A 26,201-nucleotide genomic window follows, 5' to 3' on the forward strand; every position below is an offset into this window, starting at 1 on the left:
TTTTCCTCACTTTTTTTTACCATCACAATGTCCCCTAAGGGCCTTCATACTTTGTAGTGTGAACGGCATGCTATTTTAATTTTAAATAGTATGTGAATTATTAAGTAAACTCGTCACATGACCTAAAATGTAAGGAGTATGCTATTCAGAACACACACACACGTTTACCTGTTCTTGTGGCAGTTCTCGGAGCGGAGGTGGAGATGGTTCCTCACACACCGCCAAGCTGCGAACTAACTTTAGCTTGCCGTTGGACTGGAGGAGAGTAACCATGGTTACCAAAACGTCTGGCACTCATTCGCAAAAAAACGTCCAACAACGCATGACTAAAAATATACAAGCACCATTTTGCAACGTCTCAGGAGACTTTTCAGAGCTCTGGGAGGGGTCTGTGTTAATTAGAGGCATGTTTATTAAAACCAACGCTTATATAAACACATCTGAAACCCCTGAAAGTCTGAAAATCTCCAACGTAATATTTTTTAGAAATAATAATAAACACAAGAGACAATTTCTTGCAAGCAATGTCAAATCAACCAAAAAGAACACGGTTTTAATGCACAAACTCAACGAAATCATAAAAACAGCGGCTGTTCAAAATGCAGAGATAAACCGACATCAAGAGCAGAGCAGAATTCGACACTAGGTGGGAAAATCTCCAGAGGAGGCGCTTGGGTTTTACAAACCCCCGGCATTTTGGTTCATGCTGCAAAAGTGCTAAACGCAGCATCCCCCCCAAGCACATTTATTATTTTTTACTGACTCGTGCAGGGGCTTTTATTCCCACAATGCACTGCCGAACTCTCTCCCTCTCTCTTTTTCTCGCAAGGCACACAGAGCGCAGGCAAACAAAACAACCAACCAATCAATCAAAAAAAAAAGCAACAAAAAAAGCGAACCAACTCATGCTGTGATCATACCGTACCTTGGACCGTTTAATACTCTGTGCTGATTGGCCGAGCTGTTGTTAAAAAGGAAAAAAGGAGGACATTTGGATCATGTTATTAAATACTTAAAATACACAATTGTTTGTTAACGTATGACATTCTTAGAATTTATATATATATATATATATGTGTGTGTGTGTGTGTGTGTGTGTGTGTGTGTGTGTATATATATATATATATATATATATATATATATATATATATATATATATATATACACATATATATATATATATATAAATAAATAATTCAATGTATCGCCCAGTCCTGGAAATTTATGGCAAATCCAGAAGGTCAAAAAGTTGAGTTATGCATGTTATTGCAGGTAATATAAAGGAGTGTGTGCACCAGTGAAGCAGCTAATTGTGCGGGAAAGGAGAGAGAAATGAACAATGAGAGAGGAATAGAGCTGAGATCAGCATGTGTTTCAATGCACCTGGCCGCTGCCCTTTCTCATTGCACCAAGAGCAGATGGTGGCAAAGTCACACACATACACACACACACGCGCACTCACACACCCTGAGGGTTTGCAGATAAACCAGCAGGATTTCAGGTGCAGATTAACTGTCCTTCCTCTCTTTACTGGCATTAGCCAATCACACGCCAGCTTGGATTCGATTGGCTGATTCTACTCATCTTGTTGTCTTATCTCTGTCTTTAAGCAGAGACAATGGAAACCACAGCAACAGCATACCGCTCAGTGGTCATTAACATCCCATAATAAGTCATTAGCAAGAGGCTACAATCTCATTTTCTGTTGGCTTTGGATTATGTTACCCATAATGCACCGTTTATGCATAATGCACAAGTTTACCTGAGTTTGATGCGAGGAACTTTGGTCTGTCTCACACTCCTGGGCGTGTGTGCCATTGTTCTGGGGCGTGTGTTGGGGGTCGTTGAGGATCGCGGGCGATTCGGCCATGTGCGGCCCGTCACTCTCCAGAACCTTCATAACGTCACAACTTCTGGTGTCCAGAGAAGATTCAGACATTATCTTCAGACGCAAGGCCGAAAATCACCACCTGTGAGATAAACAGACAAACTGGTGATTTAGTTGACAGCGTAATTATGTTGATTTCTACTTGTGATGTTAAAATTACTGGTTCTTTGCTACCAAACTGATGTTAAATTTGTAAAAGTGTAACACAGGTTGGGTGAAATTACGAATTCTGTAATGCGAAAGGCTCACATCATGAATATTAATGATGTCTGAAGCTGCTTCGTAACTTTCCTTGAATGTGCATGTGTCATGTATCCTAATTAATATTCATTTCCCATAGTAGTATACGTTAATTAGCCAGCTGACTAGCGCCGAATTATAATCATATGCCTTTCATCCAATCAGTTAAGCCTGCAGGCTAATGTCAATATACAAAATTAAAAATCATAAGTGTATTTTTTCATAGATAAATTTGCACCTATAGTTAATTTGATGTGAATAAAATTGAGGTTGCAAACTTAAAGCACACTCAATGGCATAACAAATTTTTCTGTATTCGGTACTAAACTAAAAGGATTAGTTCATAAAAATGATTAATCATAAGTTTAATTAATGTCATGCTTTATGGAACACGCAGTCACAAACAAATTAATATATGCATGAGGAATTCATAAAAACTTTACCATAGTAGGATTCGTAATTTCGGCATACGGCAAAAGATTAGCTCATGAATATTAATTACCTGCTGACATTATAACTGGAATTGAGCAATCACGTAAACTAATTAACATTCACGTTCCAAACCTTTTACTTTGAACGATTCGTATATCTAATTTGTTAGAAAAGCTTGCGTCAAAAAAACAAGCAGTGCAGGCTAGTCGGAAAAGAAACGCAAGAAAAAAGTACTGTATGTTAATTCTTTGAAGTCTACGTTTTAATTATAGTTGTTTAGATTGTAAATATTTGCGCAAACGTTAATGCCTTTACAGTTTTTGGATATCAATATTGAGAATCGTCAAATTTCGCTAAGTTAGCTGCCATAACTAATTTGACGCAAATTAAAATGACGCAGTAAATTCCAAGGAATTCATCGAAGTTTTTGTCGAAAAAAAGATTCATTTACGTAGTCTGTAACTATGAGTTCCGCGAGTTACATAACTATTGAAATCTAGGTACGTGAAAGAGAACTGGGTACTTCTATCCACCATTTGCGTCAAATGTAATATTTTAACAAATTATCATGAACTAAAAACATTTTGGTATTTTATTTAAACGTAAACGTTTTCGCACAAACGACATCAGTACGAATGTTGGTGTTTACCGGCTGTGCTGTTTTCAGGACTGGGCAGGAACCTTAGGGAGCGTAGGACCCTGGGGCCTCCGGAGGCAGAGGGGCGGACTGAGAGACGGACAGGGGGCAGCAGCAGTCCCATGACCCCCGTCACCAGCGCTTGGGTCGGGTCGCCAAGCCACGGCTCACGCTCCGCATCACCCTCGGACACCTGTCACACACACAAGGACAGAGGTCAGGGGGGTCGAATACAGTGAGGTCAAGAGGTCAGGGACGCATGGATACAGTAGCATCGGTGAGGGAGAACTAAACTTGTGTGAGGGTTGTTTGATGGAAAGTCTAAAAGGTCTTTCGGGAGCAGAAGCACTGCAGCGCTTTTAAAGAAGTGTCAGGGTGGTGACATGAATATGGAGAACAGTCTGTGCCGCAGAGAAACAGGGACATTAAAATACACTGAGAGGAAGTCACGTTTAATGCTGAACCTTATACGCATTTTAAGCATTTCAACCAGCTATAAGGAATACTAAGCTGATAAATACGGCATAAATACTCAATTTAAAAGTATAGTCTGTTGATTGGAGTATAAAAATAGTAGGTTTTTTTCACTCAAAGTCAATATAGCTCACGCATAGGTCTTGTGATGTTTCGTCTTTAAACTTCCTATGTAGTGCAATCACTTTAATTAACAGATTTACATAAATTAACTTGAGAAAAGCCCTATTCATCTTCGAACTGAGAAATTTTTATCTTGCTAGTCAAAAAGAAAGAGACTTATAATAAGAAAAAGCAAGAGACATTTGGTACAGTACTTGTCAAGGCGAATAAGTATTTAAAAACAAACCAAATGTATTACAAATCCTAGTGTCACAAACAATTACCATTGGTATCAACTCAACAAGAGTTGCGAAATTAAAACTCCTACTATTACGAACAATATGACTGCCGAAATGATCAGTACTACAAACTCAACACAAGTGGTGAAATTACGAATCCTACTATGACAAACAATTAGTTTTGATAATACCAACTTAATTTGACTGGAGTAATCGCAAATCCTGCTATGACAAATCTTTAGTAGTATCAGCTCAAAAAAAAAAAAAAACGTTTTAGCACAACTATGATGAACGATTAGCATCGGTAGTATCCAAGCAACACTAACGCAAGAAAGAAAAAAAATATTATGAATGATTATCATAAAAAATCATGATAATACTGTAAAAAGGTAACATCACAGTCGATAAGTCAAGAAATATATGAATATTTAATAGGTCACAGTGTTACGTAACCTTTCTATAGGTTCCGTTAACAAAACTTAAAGGGATAATTCACCCAAAAATGTATTTTGGGTGAACGATCACTAGTGTTTTTTTCTTTATTTCATCTTTATTTCGACAACAACCCTGGTGCCAACTCAATACAGATGACCAAATACCAATGATACTAATGAATGTTTAGTTCATTCAAATTACTTGGTGTTCTGACAAGTCAAGAAAATAATGAATATTAATAAGTTGTTTCATAATAATCCTATGACGTTAAAATAACGCCTTCCCAACAGTAGGATTCATTCATTCAAGCTTGAGTCTGAATGAACTGAACATAAGTGCCAGTGTTCGCCTGGGCATTAATGATCCAAAAACACCCAGCCTCCACCTCCGCCCCCGCCCTCGCCTATCCTGCCACCGCCAATCAAGAAACCTGTGCCAAGTTGTGACCCACCATATATCTCGAGGTCAAACGGGCCTGACCTGCCTCAGTCATCACGCAAAGTACGCCAACTGAGACCAAATACACTGTACAAGTCCTGCTAGAGATTCAAGTTACCAGAACCGTCATACCACGAAACACACACTGCTCAAAATTCAAGCGATTAGCATCACGCGCGATTTGACAGTAGCGCAGGTGGCGGCAATGACAAGAACAGGTGGGTTTGACCACACTCAAGACAACAGCCAGACGGTCCCTCAGAATTATCCGAGACCATGCCATGACTTTTTTGTGAGTGTTTGCGCACAGGTCACTGGCATGATCCCACATCACCGCAGGAAGCAGGAGTGGATAATGTGTCTCTTGATCTTCTCTGGGCTCAGAACAGACCAATCTGGGGCGCAGGGACAAAGGGCGGCACAATTGCGCACCAACTGACGCTTTCAAGGACAATTATGACTTATGAGAGGCGCTTTTCCTCCCACACATGGATTGAAACACCTACTGTTGGCAGGAATTACACGAGTGCTGTTCATAAATATACAAGCATCTCTCTTGCTGCAGGCTAATCTCAGCGCTGCCGTATCTTTTCCTCCGAACACAGCGTTTATGTCGAGGTGAAGTGAAAAATCAGAATCTGCATTTCAAAATACGCCCTCCACCGCAACTACTCTCCCCTCCTGCACGCACAACTGTTTTCGCTCCATATTCAATAAGTTCTTCCGAGCATCACTAGAGAGAAAAGACTCCCCGCGGATCTCGGCGGCTGCATATTTTCACAAACTTGACAGTACAGATGTCCGAGTTTGACACTGGAGGATTAAAAAAAAAAAAACAAAGAGAAAAATCAACCACAGCAGAAACACACAAATACACCGGCTGTCTCTCAAAAACTACACAGCTGACTACCTAGACAGCATTTTTGGGTATAATTGGTGTGTTTCCAGTCGAGTGATGCTCAAGAATAACGTATGTTGCCCAAAAAAAGTATGCTAAGTATGATGACTATAAATGTTGTCTAGATAGGTAGTGTACTGGATACGATATATAAGATTGCCCATAAATGCTTTCTAGCTAGGCAGCTCACTAGGTACAAAGCCCCCTCAAAAAACAGTCACGGTCTCAAAAGGTAAAATACAAAAATAGTCTAGATAGGCACCTTACATAATTTTCAATATAAAATGCTCAAAAATGTTGTCGTGTTAGGCAGCTCTCTTGGTACTGTTGTCGAAGGTAAGATTTCTAGAAAGGCGGCTAACTAGATCTCATGCCCCGAATCGCCATTTAGTAGGGGTACAATTCCCAAAATGGCTGTCTAGAAAGGTAGTGCACAACAATGTTGTCTAGGTAAGTAAGGCCATCTAGGTAGACAGCTCGCTAACTTGGTTTGATGCAAAAACATGTTGTGTAGGAAGGAAGCTCACTTGATACAATGCCCAAAACTGCTGTTTAGGAAGGTAGTGCACTAAGTATGATGCCCACAATTGCTGTCTAGGCATAAAAGCTTTTGATGCTTGCAAATGCAGTCTAGGTAGGCGACTCAATAGGTATAACTACCTAAAATGCATCCAGCTCACTAGATTTGATGGCCAAAAATGCGATCTGTGTAGGTGTATAATAAGGTTTTACATTCACATTTATGCATTAGCAGATGAAAATGATGCTCAAAACCGCTACTTAGGCAGCACAAAAGGTATAAGGCTCTAAATGCATCTAGAAAGCCAGCTCGCAAGGGATAATGACAAAAAACGCTCTCTAGGAAGGAAGTGCACTAAGTATGATGCACGCAATTGCTGTCTAGGCAAACAGTTAATAAGCTTTTGATGCCTGAAAATGCCGTCTTGGTCGGTGGCTCAATTGGTATAATGCATCTAGGAAACCAGCTCACTAGATTTGATGGCCAGACATGCTGTCTGGGTAGGCGTATAATAAGGGTTTACATTTACATTTATGTATTTAGCAGAAAAAAAAAATGATGGTCAAAGTATGATGCCCACAAATGCTGTCTAGGCAAACAGTTAATAAGCGTTTGATGCCCAAAAATGCAGTGGAAGTAGGCAGTTCACAAGGTTTTATGCCCAAAAATGCTGTCTAAGAAGCAACTGCACTAATTGTGATGCAAAAATGCCATCTAGGCAAAGAGTTAATAAGCTTTGTTGGCATCTAAGTAGGAAGCTCACTAAGTACGATGCCCAAAAATGCTTCAAAGGTAGTTTACTGGGTTTTGAGACCGTCATAACGTCACTAAATCTGGGACGGACACACAGACTTTATTCAGACGAAACTAAAACATCAGCCCACAAACAAATACTTGTTTTTCCATTTTGTCTCATAAACCACACACAAAAAAAACAAAGGCAAAAAAAGACAAACACAACCACAACTTTTCACAAAAATGCATGCAACATCATCTCGCTTTAACCTTGTTGTCCGAGACAATAAAGCCCATCCGTAATTTCCCATTATCAATTATTAATCACCATATTTCAGGAAGCAACGAGCACTTACCCTCCTGACAAAAGAAGCGCACCACCGTGCCGGGCTCCAGGCTACACATATTTCACTTCACCCCTGTTTTAGACTAATATGCAAATGGCCCATATTTCTGGATAAAAGCGTTGCTAATGGTTTTCCCTCTTTTTTCCTCCTCCCATCACAATCCGTGTTCTCAGTGTGTGGCCGCTGTCACAGTCGAGCTATTCTTCTCCTCTCTTCTCCTCTCCTCTCCTCATCAGTTCATTTACACGATTCGCCACATTAACGATATTAGCCGGGCTGCCTTCGGCTGTAATTTACACCGACACAAACACCCAGCTTTCCGCTGATAGCCGCCTCGGGCTCTTTTTTAAATTATAAAATAGAGCAATTACAAGAATGTCATTACAAAGTGCGCGCGCACACATACACACACACGAGCAGAGACTGCAATTTGCTGACATGCAAATTTAGTCAAAATGAATTTAACCAAGGTTTAGAATTAATGTGGAATTAGCACTAAAAACTAATTCAGATTATTTTATCACTTTTGCAAATATTTATTTGAAGACCAAGCTCAAATGTTACCCGTTTAAAGTGTTTCATTGTAAAAAATAAACATGGGGAATTTCACGTAACTTTACGCATTTATTTTTACGTTCACCTCAATTAAAATGAGCAAAAAACACAAAAAAAACACCAGCATGCAAATCAAAACGTTCAAGACTTCACACACACACCTGCCTGTCGTTCATGATCCGCTGCTCGGCTCACATCATTAGTTTCCATAGCAGACCGAGTGGCATCAAACGGAGCGCGCTCAGTGCAGCTCTGCTCTCCTCCGTCTGAGCGTGGAGCGTTCGCGTACCTGCCCAAAGTCATCGCTGCCGCAATCCTTCCTGATTCTCCTCTCTCTCTCTCACACACACTCACTCTCCGCCAAATCAACAGCTGGCCTTTGTGATGTCACCCCTCCCCTGGCCAATCAGAACGCCCTGAGGGCTGGGTGCAGTATGTCAGTGCTAAGCAGGGCTCCACCCTCGAGAGCCAATCAGATGGCCCCTGTGGACCGGAGAGAGAGGCAGACGGCGAAGACACACACACACACACACGACCAACTGTGGCGAAGTGCCACTGTGGGACAGTCTGTCAGGGTAGGAGCACGCCAGCACTGCAAATCCACCTTATTCGGTTGCAAAGGGTGCATGTAAGCTACCCATCGAACTCAGTGCCGCAGTCGCACACACGCCCTACTTAAAGTGATGTCCCCTTGTGCCTCAAATCTCCACATTTCCGTGCACATTTTTGCGGAAAAAAATAATACCTGATGGTTAGGTAGAGGCAGAGGGTGGTTAGGTAGACGCCCCTGTTTAACAAGCAAGCGCCCTTTCATTGCTGACTGACGCAGGGATGTGAGGTCATTGAGAAAAGTGGGTCACGGAAAATGAGTTACGTGTTACTGTTGAAAAGTCGCCCCAAAAGCAAAGGGCAGGTAAAAAAAAAAAAAGGCTTTGAATATGAACGAAAGGTTAACTACAGTCAAACAAACAAGCTTTCAGACTAAACAATTTCCAGACAAAACTAATAAAATGCTGTCTATGCCCAAACATGCTGTCTTAGGTTTGACGCCCAAATTTCATTCTGTAGGCAGCTTATTGGGGATGACACCAAAATTGCTATCTAGACAGGGAGCACGCTAGGTTTGATGTCCAAAAATGCTGTCTAGATAGGGAGGTAACCAGGTAAAATGCCCATAAATTATGTATGGGTTGTGGCTCATTAGCTTTTATGCCCAAAAATACTGTCTAGATAGGGAGCTAACTAGGTAAAATGCCCATAAATGTCATTTATGTAGGGGGCTCAGTAGCTGTGATGGCCAAAAATGCTGTCTAGATTGTGAGTTCAATAAGTTTGATGGGCAAAAATGTTGTCTAGATTGGGAGCTCACTAGGCTTGATCCCCAAAAATGCTGTCCAGATAGGGAGATAACTAGTTAAAATGCTCATAAATGCCATTTATGTAGGGGGCTCACTAGCTTTGATGGCCAAAAATGCTGTCTGGATTGGGAGTTCACTAGGTTTGATCACCAAAAATGCTGTCTAGATAAGGAGATAACTAGGTAAAATGCCAATAAACTCTGTCTAGGTAGGCAATTTACAAGGTTTGACACTCAAAAATGCTGTCTCGATTGGGAACTCACTAGGTTTGATCCCCAAAAATGTTGTCTAGATAGGGAGATAACTAGGTAAAATGCTCATAAATGCCATTTATGTAGGGGGCTCACTAGCTTTGATGGCCAAAAATGCTGTCTAGATTGGGAGCTCACTAGGTTTGATCCCCAAAAATGTTGTCTAGATTGGGAGATAACTAGGTTTGATCCCCAAAAATGTTGTCAGGATAGGGAGATAACCAGGTAAAATGCTCATAAATGCCATTTATGTAGGGGGCTCACTAGCTTTGATGGCCAAAACTGCTGTCTGGATTGGGAGTTCACTAGGTTTGATCACCAAAAATGCTGTCTAGATAAGGAGATAACTAGGTAAAATGTCCATAAACACTGTCTAGGTAGGCAATTTACAAGGTTTGACACTCAAAAATGCTGTCTAGATGGGGAGGTCAGGAGGTTTTACCCCCCCAAAATGTAACTAGGATTCTATGCCCAAATTTTAGTCTACTTAGGCAGTTTACAAAGTATATGTCTTGGCTCACTGGGGTTAATGCCAGAAATGTTGTCTAGCTAGGCAGCTCACTAGGTTTGAGGTCTAAAAATGCTGTCTAGGTAGGGAGTTGACAAAGCATGCTGGCAAAAAATCCGCCAAGGTAGTCGGCTTTCTTGTTTAATGATTAAAAACTCTGTCTAGAAAGGAAGGACAACATGTTCGATGCCCAGAATGTCATCAAGGTAGGTAGCTCACTAGGCTTGATGCAGTCTACTAAGACAATTCAAACCAAACATGCTTCCAGACAAAACAATATATCCAGACAACACTACAAATTAACAAACAATCATAATCTTGACATGATGGTGACTGACTGTGACAACAAGTACCGCCGTTTTCGCGTGTAAAAAAAAGGAATAAAAGTCGAACTGACAGTTGCACAAAGCCAGTCAAGTTAAAGTAAAACTCCCCATTCACCAAGCGTCTCCTTTCAGTGAAAGAGAAAATCTGCAAAAATTCCAGCTAAACGCCGCATTACATGCCTCTCATTTGCATAACAAAAGACCAGAGGGGGGAGGACTGGCACTGCTGGCTAATTGTAGCCCAAGATGCCGTTAGCCTGCGGAGGAAATGTGACAGCCGCGTTTATTCTGCTTTCCCCCTGACGGTGTCTGCAAGAACGGTGGGAATAGCCTCAGGATAAGGGTCGGGATTTGCAGACACCTTCTAATAAGCATGTTGGGGGCAGGGGCAGTTAGTGTTGTACTTCTGGGCTATCTTGACCAAAAAAACAAAAAAACATTACCTATGCAAAACCACAAGAATAAATGAAAAAGATATGGATTACTGAAGCAGCGGAGACAGCGAGAGGTAGCACAGTAGTAATTTGTATCGGATATAATCTCATTAGGGAGAAATGTCCAGCTCCACACTGATTACCGAAAGATAGAACAGGTCAATAACTCTGTAGCACCCCAAAATACCACAGCGCCATAATTCACCAAACTAGCCATTATTCTCGTTAATACGTAGGGAAGAGAGAAGGTCTGCTGTCCGCTGGCTTTTCCAGCCATGTAAGAACAGAATGAGAAAACGTGTTGACATTTAAAGGTGACCAGTCACAACGGTCATTTCTCTGGTCTAGTTGACACCTCTGGACAGCTCTGAGACCGGGATGCTTCAGAGAAAAATGAGTCGGCGAGAGTTTTGTGGAAATCTGGATGCAAGACCCTCTCAAGGCGATAAGAAATCTTACCCGAAAAACATAACAAAGTGGTCCTGCTCTAGAGTCACATTACTTATTGGGTGAACAGGGTGCAGAGGGTGAACGGGTAAAAACTAATATTTCGCCAAAAATCGTATCAAGTTGATTTGGGCCTATTTCGGGCATCAATTGAACTATATAAAACACTCTGCTCTCATTAACAAGGTGGTTATAGCCTCTTTTGGGCACCAATTCAACTTTATATCACTGTACTCTCATTAACAAAGTCTGGCTCTGCGTTCACACTACTTTTTGGGTTTACAGGGTGAAAAGGTAACATTCAAAACAATAACTGGCATTTGCTAAAAACCTGGTGAGTATGGCCTAATCTGGAACAATTCAACTGTATATAACTGTTCACTCCACACACACACACACAAAAAAAATTGGCAGAAAGATTCAAAGTACTTTTTGAGTGGACAAGATGCACAGGTATAACAGATACAATTCTATTTATTATATTATCTATGTATTTTTTAACTCTTCTGGACACAATTTAATTGTATATGACTGTACTCTCATTAAAGTCTGGCTCTACATTCACACTACTTTTTGGGTGAACAGGGCACACAGGGTGAAAAGGTAGCATTCAAAACTATTACTAATATTTAGCTAAAAACTTATCAAAGGGATTATGGCGTCTTTTGGACACCAATTCAACTACATATCACTGTATGTAAAAAGTAAGGATACACTGGATACTCCTCAACACAAATGGCCGGCTTAATGACAGAACTTAATGGGTGAACAGGGCACATATGGTGAACGGGTAATGTTCACAATGACAGAAAAATTGAACAAATTGATATTGATTTCCTTTGGACACCAGTTCAACTGCATTTCACAGCACTAGTTTAATTTCTTAACCCAAATGGCAGTCCACCAAGCAGCTACTAGATATAAAGTCATTAAATAAAAGTCATCTCATTGTCTATAATGAATGCAGTGCTGCAGAATGAAGTGATGCTCAGGTGAAAGGGGGGCGAGGGGCGCGCAGGTGAGAATTCTCCTGTGGTGATGCAGATGAGCTTGTACGAACAGGAGCTCGTGGATCATTCCTTACCGCAGCGCCTCTCGTGCACGAACATTAATATTCGGCGTGACAGAAACAGGCCGGCGGCACAGGAAACCAGGACGCCTAACAATACACCGCATGAGTGTTTAAAAATATATATAAATAAAATAACAGCTGAACAATCGCAAGGTCAAAAAGAACCCCAGCGCAAGACTATGCATCATGTCAGCGCTTTACAAGAAAAATTAAGTTCATGTACCAGATACAGGTTATATTGTTTGGCTGCTGGAATATGGTCAAAGATCTGGATTTGAAATGCAAAATGCTGCAGATTATAATATCTGTGATATCACTGATGTGACCTTGAGTTGTCACTGTAATTGATCTGAATTAGGTAAATTGTTTTAGCATCGATATTGCGATGTGCGCATCCGCTATATGTCACATCACTGGATGTGCGATGTCAAGACGATCTGAAAGTGAAATGAAAGTTTGAAAGTAAATGCAAGTTTAACCATCATAGAGTGAAATATTATTTGCATTGGTTTTAGGTTCTGGCAGTTTAAACATTTAAGTGATTTTAAGCCAAATTGAGCGCAAGAAAGAGAACTCATTTTGTAACATTACGTGAACACCGAATTCTGTTCTCTTCCACCTCTAGTTGAGCGTGAACGGACACTTACATGCGAAGTTAAAATACCAGTCTCGGTGTGTATCCTCGTAAACACAGTTTGGCTTACGAGAACGTACACAATTGAGAAAGAAAACGGATGCGTATCATTATATTGGATGATGTCCATGTCATTAATGTTAATCAAATAACAAAATACAAAGAGAAAATCACTTTTGTAGCTTTAACAATGATTAATTAAATTAAATTTATACAGTCGAGACTTATAGTGTTATTTTACATTTGTGAAAAAAAAATTGTGCAATGCCAGTTTTTTCCAATATCTTCCAGCCCTAATCAGAATCTGCAAGGATCAAAAAGCATCGGGTGACTAACCAAACTAACAATGATTTCAAGCCAAAGTTTATAAAAAAATAATTAAAAAAATTATAATAATTTAATTAAGTAAAAACAGATCAAATGTGGATGAGAGAAAGCAGCCCAAAACCAGACACATTTTCCAAAAAAAATATTTACAATTATTCAATAAAATTTAGTACTGAAAAATGAAATAAAAAAAAAGCAAGTAAGCAGATATCTAGGGTTAATGTGCAAAAATGTAGTCTAGGAAAGCAGCTCACTACTTATGACACCAAACAAAAGCTGTCTAGATAGGGAGCTCACTAGATTTGACGCCTAATATGACAAAGTAGGCCATTTACTAAGTGACACCAACCCCTAGATTATGGCACGCAACAATCTAGAAATTTCGCCCGATACCAATAATTAGTATCTCTTTATTTAGTACTAATTTATTTATATTTAAATCTATACTGTTTAGCTTGTCTTTTTTTTAAGTGTTCAAATTGAAGAGCCAATATCAAAATTAGGTATCAAAACATTTCAAATAGCAATTTTTTTGTATGCACTGAATACCAGGATCATCTACTACATTTGCCTAAAAACATGAAATACACAACTAAGCACACTGTTCGGGATACTGTATCCCACAATGCAACATGCTCCAATTTCCTTTTCCAGCATGATGAGTGCACTACAAAAAAATATCTACAGCAATTTTGGGAAAAATATGCAAGAAAAGTGCAGGGGGGGGGGGGGGGGGGGGGGGGGTTATGTTTAGATTAATGTTTGCTATGTTTGAAATCTGAACAGACAAAAAAAAAAAAAAAAAACTATTGGAGTCTAAAATCAGTGTAAATGAAGAGGTTAGATAAGAGTCAATCATAAAAAATAACATTTCATAATTTAAAAAATAAATAAAAAATTAATAACAAAAACACTTATTGTCTTGACACATCTCCTCCTGGTGGTTTAATCACCTGCAAAGGCCCTTATGAATGAAGCCTAGAGCTTCATAAACTAAACCCTAAAGCTACAAAAACATATCAGCACTACTTTATTATGAAATAATAATAATAAAGCACATCAAAGCATGACCATATCTGTGATTTATAAACCTGCATGTTTATTTACTCTTCATGTGCCTGATCTCTCCTTGGCCCTTGATACACAAGATCATTTATCACATTTACTTCAAATAATTATACGAGGAGCAAAACACACAGGCAGTTTAAAAAACACTCTTTGACACGAAAACGACACATTGTCAGTCATCTGAGGCGGATATTTGCTTTGAAATCATTAAAATGAGACTAAAACACTGTGGTGTGTTAGCACACATGGTAAAGCTAAATGAGTTTAAACACACATACAGCTTTTCCAGATCATTCAAATTCACAGGAATAACACCAAAAATCGTGATAATAAAGGGTTAAGGGTGGTAATATGCTTGAGGCTTACCTGTAAGATAGATAGACGAATAAATATTTGAAGGAATGAAGAGAAATAATGAGTCTAATGGCTGCTAAAGGCTGAAGTCAAAGCTGTCGGTCTGTCAGCGGCATTGAAGACACAATATTCAAACGCCTGGAAGGGAAAATACAATTCAAGTCGGTGAAGTAGCAGATGTGTACCGAAAGAGGGCGCAGAGTGGCTCAAGAATTCAACTGAATGAGAAATAAATCTATATTTCTTATCATAAATTAGAAATTATTATGTAAAAAAATTACAATATGTTTATAGCCACTTTAAGTTTAAGAGATGTAGTAAAGGTTTGCGAGAATTCAAAGATTGATAAAAAATATTGTAAACAAAATAATAATAATAATTTGTCTAATTATTATAGAAAAACAAATTAAGATATATTATTATCATACAGTGTATTTGTTTAATTAATAAGTACAAATATTAAGCTTTAAAGCAACGTATGAGCTTACATTTAATTGAACTTCACATTAATTAAAAAACAAAAACAATAGTTTTTAAAATAAAAAATAACATGCAAATAATATGGAAAGTAAAGAAATTACTTAATACATCCAACACTTTAATATTATAATTTAAGCAAATACATTTTGAATATTTTTCTTTCTTTTTGTTTTTCATATTATCTTTATTATAAACGCTTTAATAATGTAATATAATTGTTTAATTTAATCTAAAGGCGAATAATATTTCAATATGTCATAATTCATAAACTAGACATTAATAATAGTAAATATGTTATTTTTCTTATTGAATTTAATGAAAGTGTAAACTTTTTCTTTTGAATTTTTATGCCACGTGACACGAGATTAACCAGTCAGTGATCAGTACTCACGTCCCGGAAGTACTGCTTTGTTTCTACGGTTCTCCGCTCTAGGTTTTGTTTACATTTCTAAGATCCACAGAAGGGTGAAAGAAACTCAGTGAGTGACATTTACTCTTAAAACTTACTATATTTGATTAAAAATGCACTTTTGACTGTTTAAAAAAATAGTAGAACATCGAGGCACCTTAACTTCTTAAACAAACACATTTTAAGTTGCCAGACACACTCAATTAAGCGTTAGTTGGCAGTAAAATGTCTTATATGCCAAAATATTTTCAGTAACAAAACAAAAATAACATTATTTTGACTACAGATATATATACTTTCATTTCCAGCAAATTGCCACTCGTCGCGCGGATATGACGCACAGCGTGTATTGTGACGCAACTCACTGTATTGCCGCGAAATGTCAAATCATGGCTGTAGGAATTCCGAAATGATCGTCTCATGGTGAGTCGGTGTGAAAAAGTAATGCTGCAGTATTACATTATGATGTATTTGTTTTGTTTTCTTAATGTGTGTAATTTAGTAATCTACAAACCACAATGCATCTCATTTAATTGTATAAATCTGCATGTATTTGTAATATACACAGAATGAAAACAATGAGAAGTGAAGTCAAAAGAGGTCCAGAGGGGGTTTCCCTACATGGCAAGGATGCACTTCAACTCCTTCCACAGAAACTGCAGGAAAAGCTGATGCCCTTCCAGAGAGAGGGTGTCTGTTTTGCTCTATCAATGGATGGACGGTCAGTTAACTTTATGTTAAATGTGAATCTATGCCTTTTGTTTTGTTTTTGCTCATAACACATTTTTTCATCTTGATGTCCAATTCTGTTCTTTTCTTTATTCCAACCTGTATCAATATACAACAAATTAGCCAAACAAGATATAAACTTGCACGTTAGAAATGAGTGGCACTTGTATAACATAAATGTACATCTTTCGATACAAATAAATGAAATGTTAAGACAAATCTCAAACGCATACATATATATACACATACATTCATGTAACATGTACATGAGCACTGGCGTTCAAAAGTTTGGAGTAATTACGATTTTTCAATGATTTTGCAAGAATGCTCTTCTGCTCACCATGGCTGAATTTATTTAAATTTTGTACATTTTTAACTATATTCAAAACAGTTATTTTAAATTTTAATAATATTTCACAATCTTACTGCTTTTACTGTGTTTATGATTAAGAAATGCATATAAAAAAACCTTTAAAAATGCAATTATTCCAGAATTTTGACCTGTAGTGTAAATATTTTCACGCATCAAATAATTAAATAAATCAAAATAAATAATAATAATAAAAACAAGTTAAAAAAAAAAGGTAATTCCTAGAATATCTCAATAATTTAGCCACATTATTATTTTTCATAAATATTAATGAACTAATATTTAATTCCAGTTTTCCAGTTAAAATTAAAATTGGCTTTATGAACAAAGAATTCTGGAAGAATCAATATATACTTTACAATGCTTAAGTACTGAAATAATATGTTTGCTTTCTAAAAAAACTAATTAATCATTTTTTAATCCACTCAAAAACCTACTTGTCAAATGTATTTATGATAGGACATGAAAAGATGGTCTATTGCTTCAATATCATTACTGCAAAGACTATTTGGTCAAGATTAAATCAGAACTTTTGAAAGTCAGGAAGCAGAAGGATAAATGTTTTTATTATCTTAGTAATTGGATATTTTAGGTGTTTTGTCCTCAAAATCTTAACCACTAATATAACATTTACATTTGATGAGCCAAAACATCATGATCAGTCACAGGTTCAGCAAATATTATTGACCATCTCCTAACAAGGCCACATATTAAGGTCTGGGTAGATTAGATAGTAAACAAACAGTGCACTACAATGCAGGAGAAATGGGCAGGAATAAATATCTGAGCGACTTTGACAAGGGCAAAATTGTTATGGCAAGGCAACTGGGTCAGAGTATCTCTGAAACAGCAAGACTTGTGGGTTGATCCCGGTCGGCAGTGGTGAGAATACCAACAGTGTCCCAGGAGGGACAAACCGGCAACAGGGTGTTGGGCGCCCAAGGCTCATTAGTCTGAGCCAACAGAAGGCCTACTGTGGAACAAGCCACACAGTTTTAATAATGGTTATGGGGAGAATGTGTCGAAAGCGCCTACAATGGGCACGTGAGCATCAGGACTGGACATGTGGAAGAATTTGACTGGTCCGTTGAGTCCCGTTTTATTTTTCACATGGACAGCCATGTATGTGTGCACCGTTTACCTGGGGAAGTGAATGCACTGTGGAAAGGAGTGTGATGCTTTGGGCAACCCTGGGTCTGGCCATTCATGTGGACGTAAATTTGACACGTGCCACTTACCTAAAGTTGTTGCAGACCAGGTACACCCCTTCATGACATTGGTGTTCCCTGATGGAAGCGGCCTCTTTCAGCAGGATAATGCACCTTGCCACACTGCACACATTGGGTGCTTCTCATGTCTTAGTGCATCCTTGTTTCCTTTCCACGGTTCCTTTCCCCGTGTCTCAGCTCCACCCCCTTAGGATGCGAGGGAAGGATACACCTGTGTGTGAAGCTTCCTCGCTCCTCATTCCTCGCCTCCTCGCGGTGCAATTAGAGAATTGGGATGTCCTTCAAGATGGCTGAGTTCAATCGGTTTTCGGGTCACAGGCTTGAGGAAACAAGGAAGCATCAATTTGAGTATTGAGAAGCACCCATTGTTCAAGAATGGTTTGAGGAACTTGATGAAGAGTTCAAGATATTGCCCTGGCCTCCAAATTCCCCAGATCTCAATCCAATTGAGCATCTTTGGGATGTGCTGGACCAACAAATTTGGTCCACTTCGTCTTGAAGGATATTCTGCTAACGTCTTGGTGCCAGAAACCACAGGACAACTTCAGGGCTCTTGTAGAGTCCATGCCTCGGCGGGAGGCGCTGTTTTGGCAGCACGCAGAGGACCAACAGCATATTAGGCAGATGGTCATAATGTTTTGGCTCATCAGTGTACGTATACTTTTTGTACCCCTGTGTTTCTTATAAACTTGGTATTGTTGCATCTGGTATCTAGAAACAGAACAGCTCTCTTTATATTTCACTCTATGTCTGTCTGTCATTCTATCTCTTAACCTGTGCCTGATTTAAGCAGGTGAGAATCTAATTTACTCCAGTTCTGTCAGTCAATGTTCTGGGTCAGACAGGGTCAGTTAGTCGACGCTGCCGAGGGGTCCCGGATCGATGGCAGGACACACAGAGTTCTGTTTGGTGCAGACAGGGTCAGTCACTTAATTAGGCAGACATTCAGCGGGACGGATATGTCAGAATCCCAAAGGAGTCATAGTGGCTGATGGGATGGATGTAGTTAGAGATTTATTTATTTTTTCAATTTGTTCAATATCTTTATTTAAGGGAGAGAACAAAACATAGCCAATTACTGACCGGATTATAATAATTAACTAAACCCATAGAATATTTTTTTTTCTATTTCAAAATGAAGTAAACATTTACTGTTATTTTATATATATATATATATATATATATATATATATATATATATATATATATATATATATATATATATATAAGAAACTTAAACTTATTTTATTTCAGCTAGTTTCCAAAGCAACATTTTCATTTAGTTTAACTTGATGTATTAACTAAAATGGAGATAAACATTTATAAAACTATATAGACATATTTTAGAAAAACAAATAGAGCTGACAAAAACGCACATCAGAATAACAAAAGTTTTAACAAAAATTACATTGAAAACAGAAAATATAAAAATGAAAAATGTATTTGTGTTTTAATAGTGTTTATTTGTTTTATTTGTTTACTTTTTTTAAATATAAAAATATTTATTAACTTAATTAAACAGCCAGCTGTTCTTTAAACTTCCATAAATAATCATATTTTATTTTCAAGAAACGGCTGAAGACACATATTTTTCGGCAGCACTTGATCCATTAATACTAACACTTTGGGCCCTATCTTGCACCCAGCGCAATTGACTTTGTACACCGACGCATGTTTCATTCCTATTTTGCACCCGCGCAAAGCGCGCTTTTCCCTCCACAAAAGCACGTCGCTAAACTAGGGAATGAACTTGCGCTCCCTGGGCGGTTCAGCGCAAAAAAGGAGGCGTGTCCCGGCGCAAACAATCCCTGGTGCTATTTTACTGTTCCATAAAACAATTGTGCCACTGGCCAGAAAAAACCTAGTCTAAAGTCAGTGGCGCGTCGCGCGTTGTTCATTATGCTATTTTAAGGGCGCATGCTTGACCATAATGTATAGCGTGCACAACGCGCATACACTTTGATTCTCTAATCTACACAGAAGCAGCAGTTTTCATTTTTGCAAATCATATTATTACAAACGATAGATAGATAGATAGATAGATAGATAGACAATTTATTATAAAAGCATACATCTAGCTTACACATTTACCCACATTATTATATGCCTGTTTAATTTGGGTGTGTTTCTCCATCCCCAATGTCACTTCTCTCTCTTTTTTTTTTACGGCCGTGACGAGAGCGTTGCTCTCCTCGGCTGTGAACCGCTCCTGGCGCGCGCCTGGCAAATCCGCCGTTATAATAGCAATACGCCAAGGAAAAAGCGCGTCTGCTCTTAAAGGGAATGTGAGATGACGCTCTGATTGGTTTATTTCACGTTACGCCCAAACCACACCTATGAATAATGAAGCTACTTCAGACCAACCCCTTTTAGATTTGCGCCGGGCGCAAGAGCCATTTATCCCGCCGGGAAAATAGCAACAGCGCCGAGACCCGCCCACAAAGTTACTTGCGCTTTGCGCTTTGACACTTGCGTTTCAGATCGTTAAAATAGGGCCCTTTCTCTTCTATTCTATATCTATTTATAAAAATAAATAAAAATACATGTACTGCGTTAGATTAAACTGGGAAGGGTCATAGCACTAGCATATTGTTGTCCTATTGTTAGTTTAACTACTTCTATTGTTCTCATTTGTATAAATGAATAAATGAATAAATGTAAAATGTAAATGTAAGAACGCTGGAGTATAAAAATCAGCTGAAACATCAATGTAAACAAAGACGAGAACGGTCCAAGATCAACTGAAACTGAGGGCTAAATATACAGAGAAACAAAAGGCTAAGCAAGGAACAGGTGAAACAAATCAATCATTCAATGAGTTGCCATGACAACAAATGAGAACTTTCTAGAAACCAAGGAAACAGGAAACAAAGAGTTACAAACTAAAAGTCGAGAGTTTTGTCCCAAATGACACACTATGCAGTACACTATGCACATACTCTATGTACTCATATGTGTAGTGTGTGAATTTTATACGGTTATTTTTTTATTCAACATTGGAATCTGATAGCCCCTCCCACCCGCTATGTAATTTACATGTAATAGTATGTAATAGTCGATTTGAGTGTTTGAATTGTCCAACATTCCTCACTTTGTTAATTTAGTGCATCCATCCGAGTTTTTAAAGTGCACTTTTTATTTTGGGAATTTTCAGTGTGAACCCACTACTCGCACTATCTATACTTAAAAATGTCATAGAACAGTGCATAAGTACACGAATTGGGACGTACCTCAGGAAAATGAAACAGAAACAAAAATGAACGTTACAACATATTATTAAACGAACGAATAAATATAAATTTTTTAATAAAAAATATATATTTTATTCTTACATCCCTTACATATAATAAATTATATATTCATTAACTGATGACTATTATATCTATGAGCAAAGCTGATAAGAATTATATTGTGCCATTTTTGAAAAAAAACATTTTATGCACTTGTCGATAACCAAAACCTATTTTTACATCCACAAACAGGCAGATGTTTTGTTTTCTTTTAGCTCTCATAAATAATGCATCTTTTATTGAATGTATTATTGAACAAACAGATCTAGAAAACACTCAAACACAATTTCCCACTTTCCACACTGACGGATTTGGCGTAATGTGTTTGTTGCTGATCCTTAAGTTAAGAAAACCGTTAATAATTGTAAGGGTATTATTCTAAGTGTTTTCTTCCTTTAAGGGGTCTGGTGCATCTGGCTGCAGAATAAACAAGCTTTTATTGACTGTAATCAAGTCTGACTGTATTCAGTGGGCCGACACTAATTTCCTCTTTAACTAGACAGGTACGGTTTCGCACAGTGCCAGCTGCTGATAGATAACTCTCTTCAATAAATAAATATCATTTTCTTCACTTTAATTCTCTTTGTTTAATATTAGATGGCTTGATGATCTGAAAACGGTGTGAGTACCATATCCCATGATGCAACTCGCTCAACTTGACCTTCCTTATTTTTTTTACATACAAAAAATACAAAATTAAATGAATTTAAAATATCTGAATGAAGTAATGTGACTACAATGCAGTGTTAAACATTATGTAATGTAGACTTTTCAAACAATAGAAAATATTTACCAATATTGCTTTTTTGTGATTTTCAGGATTCTTTGATGGGTTGCAACCGATTTTTAATTCTTATTTGTGCACTTTGGCAATAACAAAATGGTTATTAGAATACAACAAATACAAACACGTTATTATTTGTGAAATTATATTTATGCAAAGTTGTTTTGCAATCTAATATTGGATAAAATGATTATCGCTGTGTTGTTTTCAGTTTTACTTTTAATTCTCTTGCATTTTTAATACAATTTTGTATAAAATGTATTTTTGACAATCAAAAGTCAAAGAGGTCTATGGAAAGTAAAGTGTATTATTAATGTTTAAGTCTCTCACCAAGGCTGCATTTATTTGATCAAAAATACAGTAAAAGAGTAATATTGTGGATTTTCTTTTTTTTTAAATGTAATTTATTCCTGTGATGCAAAGCTGAATTTTCTGCATCATTACTCCAGTCTTCAGTGTCACATTTCTTTTCTTATAACAGTTGTGCTGCTTAATATATTTGTGGAAATATTTTTTCAGGATTCTTTGATAAATAGAAAGTTCAAAAGTATGAATAAACAATAAATCAAATATTAATTTCTTTCCATAAAATAATATCTTACTGACCCCAAACTTTACGGTAGTATATATCATTCTAACTTTCCACTCAGAGGCACTTTAAGTTAAGATTCAATAGGATTCAAAAGATTTAATATTCATTCATTTGGATGTCTCTGTTCAGTGTCCTGTGTTCTCTGTTGGATCTAGACATTATTAATAACAGAAGCAGCTTAGAAGTTACGACATCAAGCCATGAAGCCAACATCAGTCACCTCTATGAAGCTATCACTTTATCCGAACGGGCGTGTGGTTCGTCCTTTGTTTTTTGTTCTTGAATCTAATTTAGCGATTAATTTTCCCTTGTGTAGCGCTTTGATCCCGCTAATCAGTTAGTATGCGTATTATGGCCCCAGATAATTGCTCTCTAATTAAATATGTAATCTCCACTCCAGCCAATAACCCCAGAAATCCTCAACTGTAATTACTTTATCCGTACAGAGACTCTCCACCTACAGTCTAATGAATCAGGACAGGCGTCCACACGGCTGTGTGTCATCTCCAATGACTAGCCACTTTTCATTTAATGTTTTTTGCCGTGGGAAATGAAGGTGGTTAGTTACTGTTTACTTTTCATATTAGACTTGACTGACTTAAAAGAAAATCTCATTAACGTGGATAATTTGAGAGCAGCGCCGACGCTGAAACAGTTAATTGATATTTGCTCCAAGGGTTTATTTAACGTTGACTTAACGTTGGCACATTCTTTTTGAGCATTCTATTTATTCGTTTCTCACTAATGTCGAAGTTTAATGTCAGATCATACCTCGTTATCTTCTTCCCCACCAATTATTGGAATGTCCTAGTTTAATTCAGAATTTCAGAAGTAAAGTTGGTTGCAAAATTGGTTTGCAATGCATACAAATTGTGTCTAAACAAACCGTTTTCCCATGTTGTTTTTAGTGTCAGGTTGTTTATCCGAATGAAGTGTCACTTTTAACTGCCTTGTCTTGAAGTATTTGAACAATGGCAATAGATTACGATAAAAATACCTAAAGTAACCAGCAGTGTTGGTAAGTTACTCTAAGAAAGTAATGAATTGAGTACAGAGTAATCTTCAACAGAGTAATTCGATGTATAATAAAGTCCTTCTGAAGCGAAGCAATGTTTTTGTAAGAAAAATATCCATATTTATAACTTTAAAAACTATAATCACTGGCTTCCGCAACGGTCGTCTAGTTGCTTGGGGTCAGAGGTCACTCTTCCGCCGGAACTAGACCTCTTTTTGAGCATTTTTATTAGTTTAATATCAGATCATACCTCGTTTTTTTTTTTTTTTTTTTTCTGCTAATGTTGAAGTTAAATGTTACATCATGGTGTTATCCTCCTTCACACATGATTATTGGAATATCCATATTTCATTCAGAAATTCTGAAGTAAAATTGGTTGTTTTCAGTGTCAGACATGAGACATGTCACTTTGATTAGGAAAGTATTTAAATAAAACCTTTGGTTGTCTTCAGTCGCGAGACTACAGATTTTTTGTACTTGGTGGCACAAGCGGCGCCAGGATTTTGATTGTAGGTGGGCCCCCAGAAAACTGGATGGGCCAGTTAAAATAAGGCAAAAAAAAAAAAAAAAACGGGTTCCCCTTCATCTCCGTTTCAGCGCTTTTCTGCGGCACTGAGGACAGCGACTCAATACCTGAATTTAATGCGTAATTAGCATAGGTTAAAAAAAAATTAAACAGGAATTTTTTGTTGCTTTTTTAATACAATTACAATTTCATTTAATTTATTGTTTAATACAATTATAGGCCTATTATTTTTAGTTTATTAACAGCAACAACAGCTGTAAAGATGAAGTTGACGATCGCCATCTCCGTATAGTGAACGCGCCTATAGAGAGAAATGCACATCATGGATTACATAACCAGAGAGTAGCCTATTTCTTTTCGTTTTAAATTGTTAAAAAGACATTTCAAGCTTTCTTAAGATATATTTCATGTCTGTGAGGCATATGCTGAGTTTCGAGTTAGGATGAGATGCGCTCCTGTTCATGAGCAATGCAAGTGGGCGCCTCTATGATTGTGTTGTCTGCTATATTTTTATTTATTAAATCCAGGCAATTGGTTGATAAAAAAAATATTAAAATTAAGATACAATTTATACAAAACGAAATTCACTTTAAAAAAAGTCTTTCTGCAAAACAAAACTTAATTAAGTGGTCAAAATCATGTCCGACCCGCTCCATGTCTCTCGATATTGCTCATCCTATCTTACTCGTGCGGTTCACTTTTCATAATCAACATAGATGAAAAAATAACATTATAATATTTTAACAAATATGAAACTAAATGCGCTTATTTAATGGCAACAGCACAGTAGGCCTACAGACTCTCTATTTGTACAAATTGCTGCACATTCATTTTATTCTGAATTTTGCACACATAAGTTGAAAGGCATTTGTTTGTGCATGCATGTAAAACATATCTGCAACATTTATCAAGTTCACTGATAATTATACGTGCATTTATTAATTATTATCTTAATGAATAATGTAACAAGGAGAAGCATGTAAACTGCGTTGTTTGTTTAGAATGGAATGGATCGCAAATAGATCTGAATGAAGAAACGTACAAAACCATAGTAGAAAATGGGTGGGCCCAATGGTAGCGCCGCGGCTGCTTGGTGGCGTACAGTTGCGGCCACTGAGAACTGAGGCAGGAAGTGGAAGTATTTAGCGGTGTTTGTGTTTGTTTACGTGTTTGGAGAGTCTGTTTCGTTTAATCGTGTGAATCTTTACCTTGCGGTTGGAGTAGATGTGCCCCTCATGTAATAGAATACAACCACTCTGTGTTTTCTAAACCATTGATTTCCGTTTTTTCTCTCTCTTTATCTCCCACCTCTCTCTCTGCAATTCAATAATCCCCCTGAAACAGAATTGCTTCTTTTTTTGTTACAGCACAGCCAAACCACACACTGAGACACGATACTTGCTCAGATGATGCAGTGTTTTAAGCTGCGCTGTGCTGTTTATAGCAAGATTTCATCAGCGGCTTGTTACCAGTCGAGAAGATAGATATCCGTGGTTGCTTTCATATCTTGAAAGCACAAAAGGAGAACGGCAGCCATTACTTGAAGTATTAGATCTAAGGCTATAGATTATGAAAAATTACTGTGGTAACCACAGTGTACTCTAAAACGCCATAGTCGGTTATTGTTACTACTGTAAAATCATATAGTGAATTAATTTGGGATCTCATTCAAACTGCTTTTTGTCTCATTTCTCATTGCTTTTCTAAGAGATTACACTAAGATTTTCGTCTGGTAAAATAGACACAAAAGATCAGAATAATATAAAGACTTAGGAGTGAGCTCTTTTGATCAAAACAAGCACCTAGCAACCACCCAAAACACCCTAGCAACCGTTCAAAAAACCTTTGCAACCGCATAGAAACGTGTTAGCGTGGTTTTTGCATCTTTTTCTTCAGAAATAAAAAAAAGTTAAAGGGTTGGTTCACCAAAATATTATCTATAATTTACTAACCCTTAAGCCATCATAGGTGTATATGACTTTCTTTTTTCAGCCAAAAACAATCAGAGTTATATTAAAAAATATCCTGACTCTTCCAAGCTTTATAATGGGAGTGAAT

General features: G+C 37.6%; 2 protein-coding genes across 14 annotated transcripts in view; one reads left to right on the plus strand and one right to left on the minus strand.

Moving 5' to 3' along the window:
* Positions 1-14,866, minus strand: part of r3hdm1 (R3H domain containing 1) — a 39,162-nt gene extending 24,296 nt beyond the window's left edge. For 5 of the 11 annotated variants that reach the window (XM_084116230.1, XM_084116229.1, XM_084116225.1 and 2 more), the window contains exons 1-4: positions 3,210-3,348; positions 1,763-1,970; positions 926-961; positions 169-255 (exon numbers count right to left, since the gene is read on the minus strand). In XM_084116230.1, the coding sequence (XP_083972356.1) occupies positions 169-255; positions 926-961; positions 1,763-1,939 (300 nt within the window). In that variant the 5' untranslated portion in view covers positions 1,940-1,970; positions 3,210-3,348. Of the gene's footprint in view, positions 1-168; positions 256-925; positions 962-1,762; positions 1,971-3,209; positions 3,391-8,101; positions 8,240-14,731 lie in introns of those variants that run through there. The other 6 variants (XM_084116228.1, XM_084116224.1, XM_084116231.1 and 3 more) reach the window with 6 other exon arrangements.
* Positions 14,867-15,637: 771 nt separating this feature from the next.
* The window catches only part of zranb3 (zinc finger, RAN-binding domain containing 3), a 65,482-nt gene continuing 54,918 nt past the window's right edge, over positions 15,638-26,201 (plus strand). The window contains exons 1-3 of one of the 3 annotated variants that reach the window (XM_084117987.1): positions 15,638-15,678; positions 15,917-16,031; positions 16,177-16,351. In XM_084117987.1, coding sequence (XP_083974113.1) covers positions 16,178-16,351 — 174 coding nt within the window. In that variant the 5' untranslated portion in view covers positions 15,638-15,678; positions 15,917-16,031; position 16,177. Of the gene's footprint in view, positions 15,679-15,916; positions 16,032-16,176; positions 16,352-26,201 lie in introns of those variants that run through there. The other 2 variants (XM_084117986.1, XM_084117988.1) reach the window with 2 other exon arrangements.

Source organism: Abramis brama (genome assembly GCF_963993115.1).
Source record: "Abramis brama genome assembly, chromosome: 6".
NCBI classification, from domain to species: domain Eukaryota; kingdom Metazoa; phylum Chordata; class Actinopteri; order Cypriniformes; family Leuciscidae; genus Abramis; species Abramis brama.